This window comes from Arvicanthis niloticus, chromosome 27, assembly GCF_011762505.2.
Source record: "Arvicanthis niloticus isolate mArvNil1 chromosome 27, mArvNil1.pat.X, whole genome shotgun sequence".
NCBI lineage: Eukaryota > Metazoa > Chordata > Mammalia > Rodentia > Muridae > Arvicanthis > Arvicanthis niloticus.
The window spans coordinates 9771109-9788529 of NC_133435.1; the positions used below are offsets into that span (position 1 = coordinate 9771109).

A 17421-nucleotide genomic window follows, 5' to 3' on the forward strand; every position below is an offset into this window, starting at 1 on the left:
AACTCTCAGCTCCTCTAGTGCCATGCCTGCCTAGGTGCTGCCATGCTTCCCGCCACGATACTGGACCAAACCTCTGAACCTGTAAGCCAGCTCCAATTAAATGTTGTCCTTTATAAAAGTCGCTCTGGTCATGGTGTCTCTTCACAGGAGTGAAACCCTAACTAAGATAAATCGTAAGGGACACAGGTTTGATCCAGTTATCGCAACAAGTGTGTTCTCAATTTAAAAGCTGGTAAGACAATATTGACCTAAGCGCGCAAGCTCATTAATTACAGTGTCCATAGTAGTAAAGATGTAGTTATGGAGGCAGCTGCCATTGCAACCTGTGCTTAGTCACTTTTGTTCTAGAAGTTTCCTTTCAGGTGTAGGTTTTGCTGTTTTGAGACAGGATCTCATATAGCCCCTTTAAATTTACTGTGTCAATGAGACTGGCCTTAAACTGTTGGCCTCCTGCTTCCCACCATGTCACCAAGCCCACTTGAGATGGGAAGTTGTGGCAATTCTCCTACCTGCCTTCCACCTTTAGATATAATAAAAAAAAAAAAAAAAAAAGGAGTCTGTGTAGCCCTAGCTAGCTTAAAATTCACCATGTAGAGCAGGCTGACCTGGAACTCAGAGATCCACCTGCCTCTGCCGTTCTAGTCCTGGATAAGGACCTGAAGGCACCACCAAATGTGACTTCAGTTCACCCCACCCCCACTAGGAGACCTGCCTGCCTCTGTCTCCGGTGCACTGAAGGCGTGATCATGCACTGCCCGCCACTTCAACTTTATACTGCAGGTATTTTGCCCAGAGGTTTTGTTTGTGGACTAACCATTGGGTTTGAGGAGGGAGTGCTGTCAGGGTTCTAAAAGGGTTGTGGCCCAACAGGCTGGGCCACTGCTAGTGAAGTAATCTGTAAACACAGGGCAATGATATGGCTGACAACTACTAAGACCTCGCCTTGTGCCACAAACTGGGCCAAGTACTTTATGTCCATTGACTCATCTAATGTCTCAACAACATAAAAGACACGAGGTGGATGTAATTACAAAATTAAAGAGCAGGAAGTAGCTCCTTCACTAGCACACAGCTCCTGTGTGGGGAACTGGGACCTGAACTTGAAACTCGGAAGTTGCAGAGCCCACAAGATGGTGGTTAAATGCTCTTGGCACTTGATGGGGGTGTGAGCCAATCCTGGAATCAGTCCTAGGGGGACATTTACCCTTCTTCCTCTCTAGGACAGGAAACTGAGGCTCCAGAAGAGTTGATTCAAATCTTACCTGTCTGAAACTAGCTCGTCCTGCTCTCCCACACAAAGCAAGAGACTGCTGCTCACAAGTCTTCTGGGCATGTCTTGACTAGAGAAAGATTATCTTTTTGCTCAAGGGTCCTTTCTTTGCTTAATCCTATTTATACCGTTTTGCTCACACTGCAGACAAAATCATTAAAACAAGAAACCAGATTTCTGGAGAAGAAATTTGTGTGTCTAAAATGAGTGTTGCACAACTCTGGGAATACACTCAAAAAGCACCAAACTGCTTAAGTGGAAAACTGTGGTTATGTGAGCTATAGCTCAATAAAACTACTTTTTGTTCTGTAGCTCATGACTTCAACAAGGGGCTGAAGAGATGGCCAGTCACTAAAAGTACTGGTTCCTAAGAGGACCCAGGTTCGAATCCCTGCACCCACATGGCTGCTCAAAACCAGTTGTACTCCAATTCCACAGAATCTAACACCCTCTTTTGGCCTCTGTGGGACCTAGGCAAAGACACATACTCAGGCAAAACAACGAAATACAAAATAATTAACTTTAAAAAACAAACAGATTTTTATCATTTTTTGAGTGATTCCAGATAGGCTCCTGATAAAAGACTGATACACCTCCATTGAGGTTCATTTCTCTCTTTCTTTCTTTCTTTTTTTTTTTCGAGATAGGGTTTCTCTGTGTAGCCCTGGCTGTCCTGGAACTCACTCTGTAGACCAGGCTGGCCTCGAACTCAGAAATCCGCCTGCCTCTGCCTCCCAAGTGCTGGGATTAAAGGCGTGCGCCACCACCGCCCGGCCGAGGTTTATTTCTTATTCCTTTCACATTGTCTATCCCTGTACCAAGCACAAGAGGAAAAACCAACAGCCTCCTTCAAGTTAAACAGTGACTTATGTCTTGGGGTTGAAGTTTTCAATGAAATATCAAGTTTTGGTGTTAAAAAATTGACTTTTCACTTTTAAAAAATTGATCGCTGAGCAAGGTGGCCCACATTTCTAAGCCGAGCCTTTTATAGGCTGAGGTTGGGGGAGCAGACATTTAAAGCTCCCTCAGTTATGTAGTGAGTTGGAGGACAGCCTGTGCTACATAAGAACCTGACTCAAAATAACAAAACAGGGCAGGCACGTGAGATGGCTCAGGGTAGCTGAGTTCGATTTTGGGGACCCACGACCAGGAAGAAAACAATTCCACAAATTCCCCTCTGAACTTTACCAGTGCAGGTATATACACATAATATAATTAGAAAGAAAGGAAGAGAAAAGAAGGAAGGGAGGGAAGGAGAGAGGGAGGGAGGGAGGGAGGGAGGGAGGGAGGGAGAGAGAGAGAGAGAGAGAGAGAGAGAGAGAGAGAGAGAGAGAGAGGGAGAGAGAGAGAGAGAGAGATTGGAATCCTAGCAGTCAGGAAGCTGTGGCACAAAGGTTGTCCGGAGTTGGAGGATATCCTTGGCTACAGAGTTAAGCCTGTTTAAAACAAAACTTAAAAAAGTAATACTGTGTTTCTTTCTGTAAGGTACTCTGAGTGCAACTCCTGGTGTCCAAGCTTCGCTTCACTTTGCAGCCATCTGCACCCGCCCTCAAGTGTTTTGTTGTTTCTTCTTCAAATCTGGTGGTAAATGGAATCAGCGTTGAAACTCGGACGGGATTTAAATCAGTGCCGGTGAACAGTGTCCGTCGCCTTTGCATCCAGCCTACCCAGCCGGCGGTCCCGATTTCTCGCGGCCTTGGCGTTGCGCGCGGGTCGGGCAGCGTCTGTGGCCGCAGACGCGCCGCTCCGGGCCGGCCGGTGGGTGCGCACGCAGCGCGGTGGCCTCCGGGTCACGTGCGGCCGGGAGTCTGCAGGAATGTAACGACGCGCAGGGAAAGTTTCCCCGGGGGCCGGCGGCCGCGGATTCGGTGCGGGCGGGCGCGCAGAGGAAGGAAGAGCGACGAGGAGGCGGAGCCCGCGAGGCGCGCGGGCGGGCGCTCCTCGCAACTTTTTAATTTGGGCGTCTGGAGCCGAAGTTTCTGTCTCAGTTGGGACGCCGCCGCGGCCGGGGGCAAAGAAAGGGAGGAAGGAAGGAGCTCGCGGAGGGGAGCGGAGGGGAGCGGAGGGAGGGGAGGCGGCCTCGGGCAAGGAGTGCAGGGCGATGCGGGCGCGCGACGCAGCCCCCCGAACCTGAGCGCAGCGCCCCGAGCGTCGAACGAGGCCGCAGCCATGGAGCCCGCGCAACAGCCGCCGCCCCAGCCGGCCCCGCAAGGCCCCGCGCCGCCGTCCGTGTCTCCGGCCGGGACCCCCGCGGCCCCGCCCGCACCCCCGGCCGGCCACCAGGTCGTGCACGTCCGCGGGGACTCGGAGACCGACTTGGAGGCGCTCTTCAACGCCGTCATGAACCCCAAGACGGCCAACGTGCCTCAGACCGTGCCCATGCGGCTTCGCAAGCTGCCCGACTCCTTCTTCAAGCCGCCGGAGCCGAAGTCCCACTCGCGACAGGTAAGGGCGCCGCGGGGGCCCGGGGCCCGCTTTGGGGTGCGGGGCTGGGGGTTGTTTTCGCGGAGTTGGCGGCCGCGGGGGCTGCACAATGCGCGCGCCTCCGCTCCGCACCTTCGCTCCGACGGGGGGGGGGGGGGGGGACCGGGGGGGCGGGGGCACGGCGTCTCGTGTGGGACCCCAGCCCGGGGTACCCCGGCTCCCCTTCCCGCGCCATTGGAGTCTCCGGTGGAGCCGCGTTAACCTCCCTCTTGTTTTCCCGTGTCGGTGAGGGGTGGGGGTTGAACCGGTCCATTGAGTTTCTGGTTCCTTTTCCCTGTCCCCTCCCCCTCCCCCTCCTGAAGCTTTTCTGCTCCCGCGGCCCAGGCGCGGTCCGGGTGCAGGGTTCGGGCTCCCCAGCCCGGGCGATCCCGAGAGTTGGCCGAGCTCCCTTGCCCCCCCCCGATCGCCCCCGCGGTGCCCTGGAACTCGCGCGGGCGGGATCCTTTCACACTCGGTGGGCTCACGTGTCCCTTTCCTGATCGTAACCTATTATTTACTGTTGGGCCCGAAAGCTTTTTAAATGAGCCACGTCTATGCGTTGCGCAGGAGCTCGGCCGCGCTCACGGTGCAGAGGTTTCTGCGCTGGCCTTTGATAGCGCGTTGCAGGTTGACTCATAGGCCGAGTTCTGCCTGGCTCAACTGTGATTAAAGGTAATGTTTGGGAAGCAATGACTAATTCCAGGCTCGCCATTGCTTTTTAACTGACTGCGGATGTGAACATGGCTGCTTATCCACATCCACGACGCCTGGTTATTTTCCCAACTGGATCCAACACAGAAGTGAAACCGTTTCAGAGTATTAACATTCCGATAGGTCCTGGTAGATTTCTTTAGTGGGCCCCCCCCCCCACTCCCCAATTACTTAATTTTTAAAGGACTTGCTTTAGGCTAAACCAGCACAGGAACCTTGCCCAAAACTTAATTGGTTTTCCAAACACTGCCTTGTCGTTAGCCCACTCGGGCGGTAACTTGAGTGGAAAGAAGAGTTGCCGCCCCCACTCCAGCCCCCCTCCTAGGCAGGACTGCTGTAGAACGGGGTTTTTGGAGCTCCGAAAATCTCGATTAGCCTCCCTACAAAAAGCTTAACTTAAGGAAGAAGGAAAAGTTATTTAGCTGCTAGCCTAAATAAATTTGTAACAACAATAGACCTAGATACCATTCTTTGCTCCCTTCCCCACAAGTGGGTTTCTGTACTCCCTGAACTAAATGTATGTTGGCATGCAATCGAGAAACAGCCGGGGACACTTTGAAGGAATACACAGATTGAACGCTCCATTTTGTAGCACTTAGAAGTCAGAAGGAATGAACCCGGGAACGTGTACTTGTAATACCGGCTTCCACTGTGCCGTTCGTGGGTACATTTGCCTTCTCTCTAGCGTTTTAAGAGAGCTGTGTGTCAAGAAATTTACCTTTCCTGTGTGCTGATGATTTCCTAAAATTTAATCTGGAAACTTAAAAACAGGAGTTTTTGCTATGGGGTTTTAAATGATGGGTGGGTCCTTTCAGTTTCCTTATCAACCTGAATCTAGAAAAACAAACGTTTTGATAAACCCTAATTCCAATAAAAGGATTAGATTATGAATAGTATGTATCTGAGTTTGTAAACAATCATCTACAGGCCCCTTCTAGAGAATCCTTATATCTCTATGTCCTCTGGCTTGGAAAAACTAATTTATAGATAAGTTCATTCTTGATACTCATCTAACACTGGTCTGGTTGGACCCAAATTTGAATCATTTGGGGTCTTTGCTGATTTTTCCTTTCTCCCTCCCGCTGCTGTTATATGTATATAAATCCACAAATTATAATTGAACTGATATTCTTCATCTTCTAGGCACAAAAAGGGCTAGCCTATTCTCTTCATTGGGAAGTTTTTAGCATTGGTGCATTTCTGAGCCTTTGACTTCATTAAACGTATAATTTATAATGGTTGACTTATTGATCACATTTTGTTCACAGTTAAAAAAAACGTGACAGATAGGGGGACATTAGATATTTAAAACAAAGAAAAAAGTGCACAGTCATCCCCAGTTTTTGTTCTAGGACCTGGAAAGCAACCACACTGCTTAGAAAAAGTACTGATTTATTTGTTTTGGGTTGTGTGGGATAAGCATTATTCTCTACTGCTAAATAAAAATTGTTATGCCTAGTATTTGTTGTTTTCACACTGTCCAGGAGGGACATTCATTCAGATGGACTTTTCATCAGTAAAATAACATTTATAATGCTTGTTAAATTTTTGTAACTTAAAAGTCGTCTATTTGGACACCTGTGTTTCTTCGTGTAAGAAATTAAATATTAAAGTTTGCATTTGGTACTTAGATACTTGATTGCCATAACATTCTATTTGGAAGTTAGGGTAGGTGCTATTGTCTCTATTGTGTCAATTTTCATTTTGCTATTCCTAATAGGCCAGTACCGACGCAGGCTCTGCGGGAGCGTTGACTCCACAGCACGTCCGAGCTCACTCCTCTCCAGCGTCCCTGCAGCTGGGGGCCGTTTCTCCGGGGACACTCACAGCCAGTGGTGTAGTCTCTGGCCCGGCTGCTACCCCTGCGGCTCAGCATCTCCGACAGTCTTCTTTTGAGATCCCGGATGATGTACCACTGCCAGCAGGCTGGGAGATGGCCAAGACATCTTCTGGTCAGAGATACTTCTTAAAGTAAGTGAAGATCGTGCTGGAAGGCGGCAATATAGGAATGACTTTATTCACTTATTATCTTTTTCAAAACATTATTTATTATTTATTACGTTGCTGTTGCTAAAGATGGAACTCATACTTATAAATGGTAAACCAGCATACTTTACCATTGAGCTGCACCCTCAGCTCATTCTTGCTCTGTGTCTGTCTCTGCGCGCGCACACACACACACACACACACACACACACACACACACACCCTCTTTAGGGTTGGTCATATCTTGAAAGCCTGATTTGTTCTTGGTTCAGAGCCCTTTTGCAAACTTTTGTGGCAAAATGAGATAATCTCATTTTGAGTTTGTACCAGATTTGTTAAATTAGCCTGACACAAAGCAAACAAAAATACCATGAAAAAATATAAAATTTTAAACACCAAACCTGGTATAGATATGTGTTATATTATCTCTGTTGTGCCCCCCCCCTTCATGTCTGTGTGTCCGTCTGTCTCTTTGTGTGTGGAGGGGGGTGTCTTCAAGCATTCTTTCATCGTAAATGATTGGTAGAGAAGGAAATATAGGACTTGGGGAAGAGATGACTTTACAATACTTAAATTGTAAAACAACAAATACTTTAACAGTATTTTGATGTCATTTAACAGGTTTTCCCCTCAAAATGTGAAGAAAACATTAGTTGTGAGGTTTGGCCTCCCATCATGTGGTAACACACTTTGTCTTCAAAAACAGTATCTGCTCTGGGAAAATGTAAACAAGACTACTGTGTTACCACTGCCTACCTCCCACCTCAGTCTTTTTGTTAACAAAATGGCAAAATTACATCCATCTGAAAAGGGCAAAATGAAATTTTATCCCCTCTTCTTGTGACATTGGAAGTAAAACTAATTTTCTAGAGCTTATTTGAATTAAGAGTGTAGCAAGTGTCTCCAACTGGTTGTTATGACTGCAGATGCTGTGCTGTTGTTTGAATGGTTAACTGGGTTGAGATAATGCAGTGAAGAGCAGTGCTCATTTTGATTCAGATTTGTCTGACAATCCATAGGAAACGGAGGTTTTATTGGATTTGGGGACACCTTTAACAACATTGTTTTGTGTGTGACACCCCTCCCTCGAGTCTTCCCCCACCCCTGCCTGGATCTGTATTTTCAGTTGATTATCTTGAGTGGTTTGCTACTTTGTGTTTATTTTGGTTTTCCAGGAAGGGTTTCTCTGGAACTTGCTCTGTAGGCCAGGCTATTCTCCAACTCAGATTGTCCTGCCTCTGCCTCCCAAGTGCTGGGCTTACAGGCTTGTAGGATGCTCCACTCAGTTTACTGCTTTGTAGTGTAAGAAGGATACAGACTCTTGATACATGCTTCAAGAGGACTGGAAGAGATTTGATCTTGGAAAGGGGCTCCACCACCCCTGTTTTTGTTTTGTTGCCTCTCCCCCCCCCCAAACTTTGTCTTTTTTAAAAACTGTTTTCTGCTGTTCTGGTACTCATTTCACAGGGTCAGGTTTCACGGAGAACAGTAAAGGGCCTGGACTGGGAAGTACACACAAGCCTGGCGGAGTCCACAGGAGCACACCCTCCTCCTGCTCCTCCTCTAAGCAGCCGTCCAAAGTGAATGACTTGGAAGAGGGGCTGGCTGTAAGAGATGTGTCCTGAAGGGGAAGGGAGGGGAAACAAACCAGGTTGTTAAGGGAGGAAAAGAAAGGCTTAGACTTGCTGAACTCCTCCCCGCTGTGTCCCATGCTGACCTGGGGAGATTTTAAACAGCTTAATAGCCCGCAGGCCTTCAGTTGTGGCTGCGCCCGTGAGCAGAAGGTTAAAGAGCAAGTTTGTGCTGTTTTTACTCTTGTGTTTTCTTAAAATTGCTTGTTTGGTGACATCTGCATTTTCATTATTCAAGTGAGTGGTCATTTTTTGGAGCTGAAATAAACCCCATTGTAGATTCTTGCCTTTAAAGACTTTGGATGATTCTTTCCACAAAAAGTAATTGCTTTGTGGATGGGTTTGTGTAGGTACTGCATACTGGCTCCATCTCCCCACTCGTTGCCCTTCCCAAGGGGGCTGGAAAGAAGGTAAACTAGGTCAAACTACGACTTTCTGGAATGGGAGAGCTTTCCTTAGGAAGCAAACACTAGCAGGAAGTGAGGAAACTTACTGTTTCTGAGGTTGCCAGTGGAAGTCAGAGCTGCTTCTGTGATAAATGGGCCTTTTCACACTATGCTCTGAAGTAGAAGGCTTTGGCCTGAGGGGTGACCTTACAGCAGGTGAGCTGAGTCACTGGGTCTGATAAAGATCTTGTGGAGGCCTCTGAGAACTAGATGTAAAAGATGGTGTCTAGTCTTTGGTAGTTTCTGAAGAGTGAACTGCTTTGTGAACAATATGCAGTTTGTGAAGCCGGACCTTTTCTTTCCCAGTTGGTTTCATGGGTGTTGCCTTTGTAGGAGCTATTGGGCACCAAGCGGGCATGATATTAACACCGTCCCTGACCAAGTAGCTCACTTGGTTTTTGAATCATTTTCTTTACAGTCCATACTTTGCTTTTGTTTGAGGTTCTTATAAGGCCCCAGGTGGTGGGAGGAAGGGACTGACTCCTGTGTGTTGTCCTCAGACATTCCATATTCAGAGCTGTGGTGTGTCCATATTCACACTCACGTGTGCACAGAGATGCATCAACAATAGCTGTAATAACATTTTCAAAAGGATACTCCTGTCCAGCCAGCTGTGGGATGAAGATCTGAACTAGCTTCTGAACTTCAGCTCGTTCTAGCCTTGAAAACTAACCCTTTCATTCATCTTTTTAGGTACTTATTGGAACTAACTTTTATGTTACAAAGTATGTTGTTTCTTGAGATTTATACTTGGCAGGAAGAATTCTAACCCCAAATGGTTCAAGCTGGCAAGATGATGTAACTTGAGAGATCTGGGAGAATTGTTGACTTGGGAACAGCTAATTGTTGCCTTGTGACTGTAGATGAATGAGTTTGGAAGTCAGTTGGCCCATCCTCCAGTTTCAAGGACATCTGTCTAATTGACGTGATTGGTGTTAAAGCCCGCCCTAGGTCAGTGAGATCTAGATAGACTTGGACTTTATATTGGCAAATGATAGGGGTGGATCTATAGTTGAAGCACCCTTATTCTGGACAGGAACCCAGACTTTAGACATTACGCTGTGCCTAAAAAAAGGCTCAGTCTTTGTAGATGTTACATCTTTTCCACTGAGCTTACTGACTTAATGTTTGAAACTAATTTCACCACAGTACCTTGAGTTTTTATTTTAAAAGAATCAATTCTCTTTATAGCTCAGCACTTCTGCAGGTTTTCCTGCAGGAAATAGTTCTTCAAGTAGTTGGTCAACAACTTCCTATTTCTTTTATAAGCTGCTGAATAACTTCCTGAATTAGCATTCTATAATGTCTTTGGTTACAAGGGGTGCTTCAACTTTTCAGTTTATTTTATTGAATCTGATACTTTGTAACCATTGCCAAGTACAAAGAACTCATTGTGAACTATGTACTATGGAGGCGTCAGAATTTGATGTGCCAGATGTGATCCAGTGACTTAATATGTTTATAGATATACATTGTTTTAATAATGTTCTAATAATTTTAAAAAGGTGTGGTGTGTGTTGTTTTCTGATTAGAGCCAGTTCTAGTGTTTTTAGTGTTTGAGATTCAAAGTTCTTAGGCCTTTGTTTTGTTGAAAGTTGTAGAGTATTTTAGGGCTGGGAATGTGGTTGTGATCGAGCGAGCATAAGGCCCTCAGATTGCTAAAGCTTTCGGGGCCACCTAGGGAGGGATGTGGTGGGAGGCGCAGATAAGACATTGAGATGGTTTAGCCGATAAAGGTAGGAGGAGAAATATCTCCCCAAAGTTGTCTGATCTCTACACATGCCCTCATTTGTGGTGTCTCCCACTGTCTCTCATTTCTCATGAACACAGAGTAATGGTCAGTTTGAAAAACAGATAGGACTTTAATCCCAGCACTTGGGAGGCAGAGGCAGGCGGATTTCTGAGTTTGAGGACAGCCTGGTCTACAGAGTGTGTTCCAGGACAGCCAGGGCTATACAGAGAAACCCTGTCTCAAAAACCAAAAAAAACAAAAAACAAAAAAACAGATAGGAACCGGCTATGGGAGTGTACCCAGCAGAAACAGAGAAACAAGTGAATGTCTGAGTTTGGGACCAGGCTTCATGGAGACCCTGCTCTCCCCCCACCCCCCATCACCCTGCTCAAAAGAATAAAAAAGATAATAAATGAATTCTGTTTTTGAATGGCTTTTTTTAAGTATGTAAAAGTTATTAACTAGAGTATCTCATTCCATCATTTCAAAGGGTTATTTTCTCAGATTTTTTGGGAGTTACTGAACATTTAGCTTAGTTGCATACCAACACAAACTGTACCTGCTTCATGAGTGGTATTTCAGTAGTTGACACTTTTTTATTTCAGTGTGTGTGTGTGTGTGGGGGGGGGTGCTTTTTAAGACAGAGTCTCATTATGTAGCTCTGGCTGTCCTGGAATTCACTCTGTAGACCAGGCTGGCTTCAAACTCAAGCGATCAATCCTCTGCCTCTGCAATCCAAGTACTGGAATTAAAGATATGGAACACCCACACTAGTAGTAGTTGACACTTTAAAACAGCGTAAAAGCAAAACCTTTCTGAAACTCTGAAATCAACTTTCTTTAGTAATGTAAAGAAATATTTTTAATTGTAGTTAGAGAAAGAATGTAAATTAGACCCTTAATGCTTCTGTTCTACCCACGTGGTCTTCTGCCTTAAGGCTCTGGGGTAGAGGTTAGCGCTGATTTTTCTTTGTGTTAGGCTCTAAGTTGTGTGATCCAGTCTATTTGTTTAGAAAGAGGTGTTATGTGTTTGTATGAGGTGAGATCTTATGAGTGCCCCAGGGTAGCCTCCTTTACCCTCCAAAAGTCCCGTGATGACCTTGAACTCTTATCTTCTGTCACTGGTTACCAGTGTGTCACCATGCCCAGTTGAGTGCATTTTTGGAGTGTTGTTTTGACAGACTCTACTTCTCCAGGCTCCTGTGGTGACTGGTATATGGAACTGCCTTTGAAGAGGAGACAGCACAGGCAGCTATCAAGGAGGCAGGGCAAGAAAAGATGTGCTTTTTGTAAAGAAAAAAAAATAGTTGTTTTGCTTTCATGACACTGCCCTCACTTACCTTTCTTCATGGAACTGGTTGGACAGGTGTGTGTTTGCATGTGTCCGTGTGTCCACGTATATTCTTGTGGTGTGTGTGGAGGTCAGAGCATTCAGGAATTGGTTCTCTTCCTTTACCACATGGGAACCTAGGTAGACGGACCTTGTGGCAAATCCAAAACGTATTGCTTTTGGTAGCAGCAGCATGCTTGTTTACCAAGAAGAGTCTGAGGATTGAGGAAAGGAGTGGGTGAGGACACACCCGGGCCTGCTGCCGAGCACGCTGTGAAGGTACTTCTTTCCCATAGTTTTATTTATAAACCAGTAGTTTGGGATTTAATTTGAAGGGAGTTACAAGTCAATTTAGAAAGGGCCTCAGTCCTTTTTTGTCAGCTGAAAAAGCAGCAGCCCGCCTTTGGCTTGCATTCTCTAGAGGTGAACACTTGTGAGCCTTTTAGGTGTTTGTTCCCCTTTACAAACCTAGGGTTGTTTAGTGGGGCGTGTGTCTGCGTGTCAGCATCCTCAAGGCTGGCTCTATTTCTCACTGATCTGGAGCCCCAGGATCCTCTAGCCCCTTGCCAGCACTAGAATTGCAGGGGCAGCTCCCACACCTGGCTCTTTACATTGAGATTTGGGTGGTAGCCACCTCACTGAGGACCGTTGCCAGCGCCCTTATAAACGTGATAAAATATACTGTTCTCCTGTTTAATTTTCTTTACCCACTTCTTTTGCCCTCCTGGAATAACTGCTAGATGTTTATTTATGTATTTATTTATTGGGTTTTTTTTTTTTTACATTGTTAGGACTATTTGGGGTTTTCCTATAGCAGATATGTATAATAATTTCTGTGATTTTTTTTTTTTCTGAATATCTTTTACATTTTCTTTAGAATTGTTGCTTTTCTCCCTCCTTGGACGCTTGCTAAGAGTTCTTTGCGTTCCCTGTCTGGATTACTTCAGCTTGTGGCTTTAGAGTCCTAGGGGCCGGCTGTAGGCTGTCACTGTGGGACACTGCTCACTTAGTTGGACTCTAATTCCCTCCCTTGGTTTGGTCACTCTCTTGCTCACTGTTCAGAAATCTGCAGAGAAATCGGCACAGACTCACAGGTAGTGACTGAGACTCTTTTAACTCTTAATCAGCCATTTGGGTTGTAGAATTTTGAGGGCTAGATTCTATTTTATTCTAGTTTCTAATTTTACTGATAAGTTAAGGCTACTTTCCCCAGCCCTCAGGAACTCTAGGTTTTGTTGTCTTTCATGAAGAGCCCAGGTCTGTACTTGTTAAGACTTTTTGTAAAAACAGGTGGTTGGACACCTCGGTGAGAGGGTGCTTTTGCTGTGTAACACTCTTGACCCTTAGGCTGCAAAGTGTCTCCTGGTTCCCAGAGGAGTCCTCCTGTATTCCTGTGCTTTGTCAGGATGTTTGATTTTCTTAGTTTGATTGTGTTGGTTTCTTTCCTTTTAATGGTTGATTTCTATGTGCATTGGTATTTTGCCTACGTGTGTGTCTATGTGAAGTTGTCAGATTCCCTGGAACTGGAGCTACAGACAGTTGTGAGCTACCTGTGGGTGTGGGTGCTGGGAATTGAACTGAGGTTCTGGCTGCTCTGGAAGTGTTCGTTGCTCTTAACTGCTGAGCCATCTCTCCAGCCCTGATCTTTGATTTTCTTATCAATCCCCAAACCTCTTCAACTTTGGCTTTTAATGGTTCAGTTGATTTTTGTCCCTCTCAAAGATACTTATTTTTGCCAGGCATGGTAGCATATGCTTGTAATCCCAGCACTTGGGAAACTGAGGCAGGAGGATTGCTGTTTGAAGCCAAGTTCTACAAAGTAGCCCCACTACAAGTGAACCCTCCAGAAATGAGGGGAGGAAGTGGGAGGGAGGGAGGGAACGGGAACACAAGAATGAGAGAGCTCCTTCTTGATTTCTGGGTCCCCTTTCTGGGTTTACTGTGATACACCTTCACCTCTGGGCTGTCTCATTGCCCTCTTTACAGTTTTCTTTTCCTTGGCCTCATAGCACCAAACCCCGAGACTGGCTGAGACGGTGAATGTGGGTATCTTCGTTACTTCTGCTAGCCTGTTTCTCTAGATGAAAGTTTGTCAGTCTTTTTTCTCTAGTGGCCTTGAGTAATGTGACTGGTGTGAACACTGGGTTGGGTACCAGTGTTCTAGAACTGATCAGTGGCTTCATCCGTGTTCTTGGCTGTACTCAGTGACAGAACACCAGAGAACACCAGAGCCTCTGGCCCCACTGGGGAACACAAATGTACATCTCCACTTTTGCTTTGATTTGGTAGAGGTTTTATTATTTTGTTTACTAAGTCACACATTTATTTAGTGTCCATGTGTTTAGGTCACATGACAACCTGTAGGCCATGGTTCTTTCCTTGTCCTGGCTTCAGGGCTGGGACTCAGACTGCCAGGGCTTGGCAGCAGGCCTTGTTTTCCGTTTGGTTTTGTTTTCAGAAAGGGCCTGCCCCAGAACTGCCTGTGTAGACCAGGTTGTCTTCAAATTCAGAGATTTATCTGCCTGCCTCTGTCTCTGCCTTCCAAATGGTTGTATTAAAGGCGTGTGTCCTGCTTATTAAGACAGAGTCCCACATAGGTTGGCCTGAGCTCACTGTGTAGTCCAGTCTAACTTTGAACTCTGGGCAGTCTTCCTGTCTCAGTCTTCCAAGTGCTGAAAATACAGCCCTGCCATTCCATTCGTGTGTAACCTCTGCTAGGTAAGAGCTGTGAGAACACAGAGGTCACAGCTGCCCTCTCTGCCTCTCAATCCTAAGATAGTACTTGTATACAGTTGGTGCTCATTAAAAAAAATGAGTGAAGAATGAATGGATCTCTAAGTGACTTCACTTTGTGAACTACAAATATTCACGTGTGTGTGTGTGTGTGTGCATACATGCACAAGTGTGCATGGATACCAGGGGGTCCTCCTTGGGTTCATTTCTTGTATTTACATGAGTTCTTCCATGGAGCGGGTGACTGTAGGAAAGGTGCTACTGTGTGTTTATTAGTTGTGCACCTGGTGTTTTACTTTCTCTGGTGGACATGCTTTGTTTTTTTTGGGTGCACACATGTGTGCAGAGACCAGAGGAGTCACTTTTCCAGTGCTGTTCACCTTTTTGTTCTGAGTGGGCTAGACTGGCTGGCTAACCAGGGAGCCTGGGGACCCACCCACCTGTCTAAACTTCCCCACTCTTGGGTACCTACCTTTTCTCCTCTATGGGCTCTGAGGATCAAACTCTGGTCCTCGTGCTTAAAAAAGCACTCTTATCAACCACATCCTTATTCCACACATACCCCAAGTGCTTCTTAATGGCTAACTCAGTGAAGTAGCTTATACTCCGTCTTAGTGGACCATTGTCATTTTCTCAGTCTAGTGTGATATCTCCACCCCCACCCCCCATTAACCGTGGTCAGAGAGGCATTTTTTCCGGAGAGTGTCTTAGAGGTTAAGGAATCTCAAGTTGAATTTGTCACCGTCAATTGAATTGTTCTCATCTCCATTTTGTTCAGTGGGGGAATGCCATCCAGGAGATGAATGCCGCCCAGAACCATGGCTGTTGTCAGAAATGCTCTGGGAGAGATGACCAGCTATGAGGATGAAGTATTGACTGGTGTGACTATGGGAGTGTAGGATCAGTGGAACATTATTGTCCTGCACTTCTAAGTCGACATTCCCAGGACATGCTTGGAAAGCATACAGCAGTGACATGCACACCTCCAAGTGCTTCTGTGGGGTTTTGTGGTTGGTTGGTTTGGGTTTTTTGACAGAGTTTCTCTGTGTAGCCCTGGCTGTCCTAGAACTTGCTCTGTAGACCAGACTGGCTTCAAACTCAGAGATCTGTCTGCCTTTGCCTCAGATAAGGCATGATCCACCACTTTGTTTATAAGATGAAAAGAGAATTCCCCACAAAAGAGGTGAAGAGCTGTCGAAATGCAGATGTTTGTTTTCTTCTACACTTGCTCAGGCTGATATCAGTTGTGTTTCTGAAATCCTGCAGCTTGGATGGGCTACAGGTGAGGAAACTGGGTGTTGTATACCATATACCACTCAATCCTGCTGGAGTAGGTAGGGCCCTTTCCTGTTGGACTAGTTACTAAATCTCTTATGAGTGGAAAATAAACCCACTGTGCTTGAGGACAAGCCTGCTCTGGGTTCCTGTGTGCTGCACTGAACTTGTGCACCAGCAAAGCCAGTTTACCTGGTAAAGGCACCTAATTGCCAAACATGGTAGAAGAAGAGAACCAACTCTCACAAGTTGTTCCGTGACTTCCACAGGTGTGTGTCACAGAAAGACAACACACAAGTTTAATACCTTTTTTAAAAGACCGGATACCTGGACTTGGAGGCAGGGTGTGTGGTTCAGGGATGGTGGACTGCCGAGTCCCACTGAGAGAGAGCACTGTGTGTACTCTACATAGAGGCACAGAAGAGCGTAGCTATCAGTAGGGTAACCCTCTTACCTCAGACCACACGGTGGCTTTTTACCACAGAAAACCGACTGTGTGGCATTTTTAGTTTGCTCATTCTGATGTGGTAACAGTTTGTTTCCTGCTCATCTCTTAGTTTTTCAGGACCAGGTTGATCTCAGACTGGTCTGCACACCATGTAGCGCCCAGGCTGACAGAGCAATCTTCCCACTGCTGCCTTGGGCTGCAGAGATTTCAGGCTCTCTTCCTGAATCTTTAAATGCTTTTCTTTGCACTCATGTGCTCCATGGTCTGCTTGTTTCGTAAGTTTATGGTCTTTATGCCACAGGCAGTGTTAACTTGCTGGATACCACTCACCACACTGTGGCCATGGAACCTCTACCATATGTCGACACCTTTGGTGTTCCTCACTGTGAACTTACTTAGCTACAAGCTCTCTAAAGGCAAAAAGATACCTCCTGGGTTTGCTCATTAATTTGGAGTCTATTGATCAGTGGTCATCCTGGTTGATACCTGTGGTCCTAGTGAATTATTTTCCTTATTCTCCAAAGTTGTGGGGTTTGATGCTAACATCTTTCTGAAAGTACTGTGGAGTAGCGGTGTAGGTTTTCTCATCACTGAGACAGTACCTGAAGGGGAAGGAGGATTCCTTCGGGTCACAGTTGGACAGTGGGGCAGGCATGGCTGCTTTCCTGGCAGTGGGACCATGAGGTGACAGACTCACCTCAGCTAACCAGTAAGCAGAGGGCCAGAGCCTGCCAACCTTAACTCTCTCCCGAATAAGGTCCCAAGCTCAAAGATGCCACAACCTCCCTAAACTTCAGCTGCTAGCTGGGCAGGAATGTTCAAGTATGTGAACTTGTGGGGACAGTTCACATCCAAACAACACAAGGTAACTGGAATGTTTACTTATGTATTTTTTTCCCAAAGACTGGTCTTGAACTCATGTAGTTGAGACTAGTTTTGAACTCCTGATTGTCTTCCTGCCTCCATTTCCTAGGCTCTAGGATTACAGGCAAGGGTTACCACGGCTGGCTTTCAAAAATAATGTCATTTCTTATCCTCCTCCCATTCTCATTCCATATCCCCGCCTGGCTGTGAACTCCCTACGTGGCCTGAGCATGACCTTGAACTTCTGATTATCTTCTGCTACCTCCCGAGTGCTGGGGCCCAGGGCCGGTGTGTTAGGCAAGTATTCTAACCTAGCTATACCCAACCCAGTGCTTTCAGTTTGGAGGCAGAGCTTCCTTGTATTGCCCAGGCTGTTGTGAAACCCAAGATCCTCTTGTCTCAGTATTCCCTACTCCCAGGGGCGGTTTATTTCTTAAATGGCAGCTGAATAGATGGTGATCTTGCTATGTGGCCTTGGCTGGCCCAAACCCTGTTAATCTTGGAAATCCCTTTTTATCTGTTAGGCCTGTCAT

At 46.2% G+C, this 17421-nt stretch overlaps 1 protein-coding gene across 6 annotated transcripts in view; it reads left to right on the plus strand.

Moving 5' to 3' along the window:
* The first annotated feature begins 3036 nt into the window (after positions 1–3036).
* Yap1 (Yes1 associated transcriptional regulator) overlaps positions 3037–17421 on the plus strand; it is a 73659-nt gene continuing 59274 nt past the window's right edge. The window contains exons 1-2 of one of the 6 annotated variants that reach the window (XM_076926118.1): positions 3037–3715; positions 6165–6415. In XM_076926118.1, coding sequence (XP_076782233.1) covers positions 3440–3715; positions 6165–6415 — 527 coding nt within the window. In that variant the 5' untranslated portion in view covers positions 3037–3439. The remainder of the gene's footprint in view (positions 3716–6164; positions 6416–17421) is intronic. The other 5 variants (XM_076926116.1, XM_076926120.1, XM_076926119.1 and 2 more) reach the window with 5 other exon arrangements.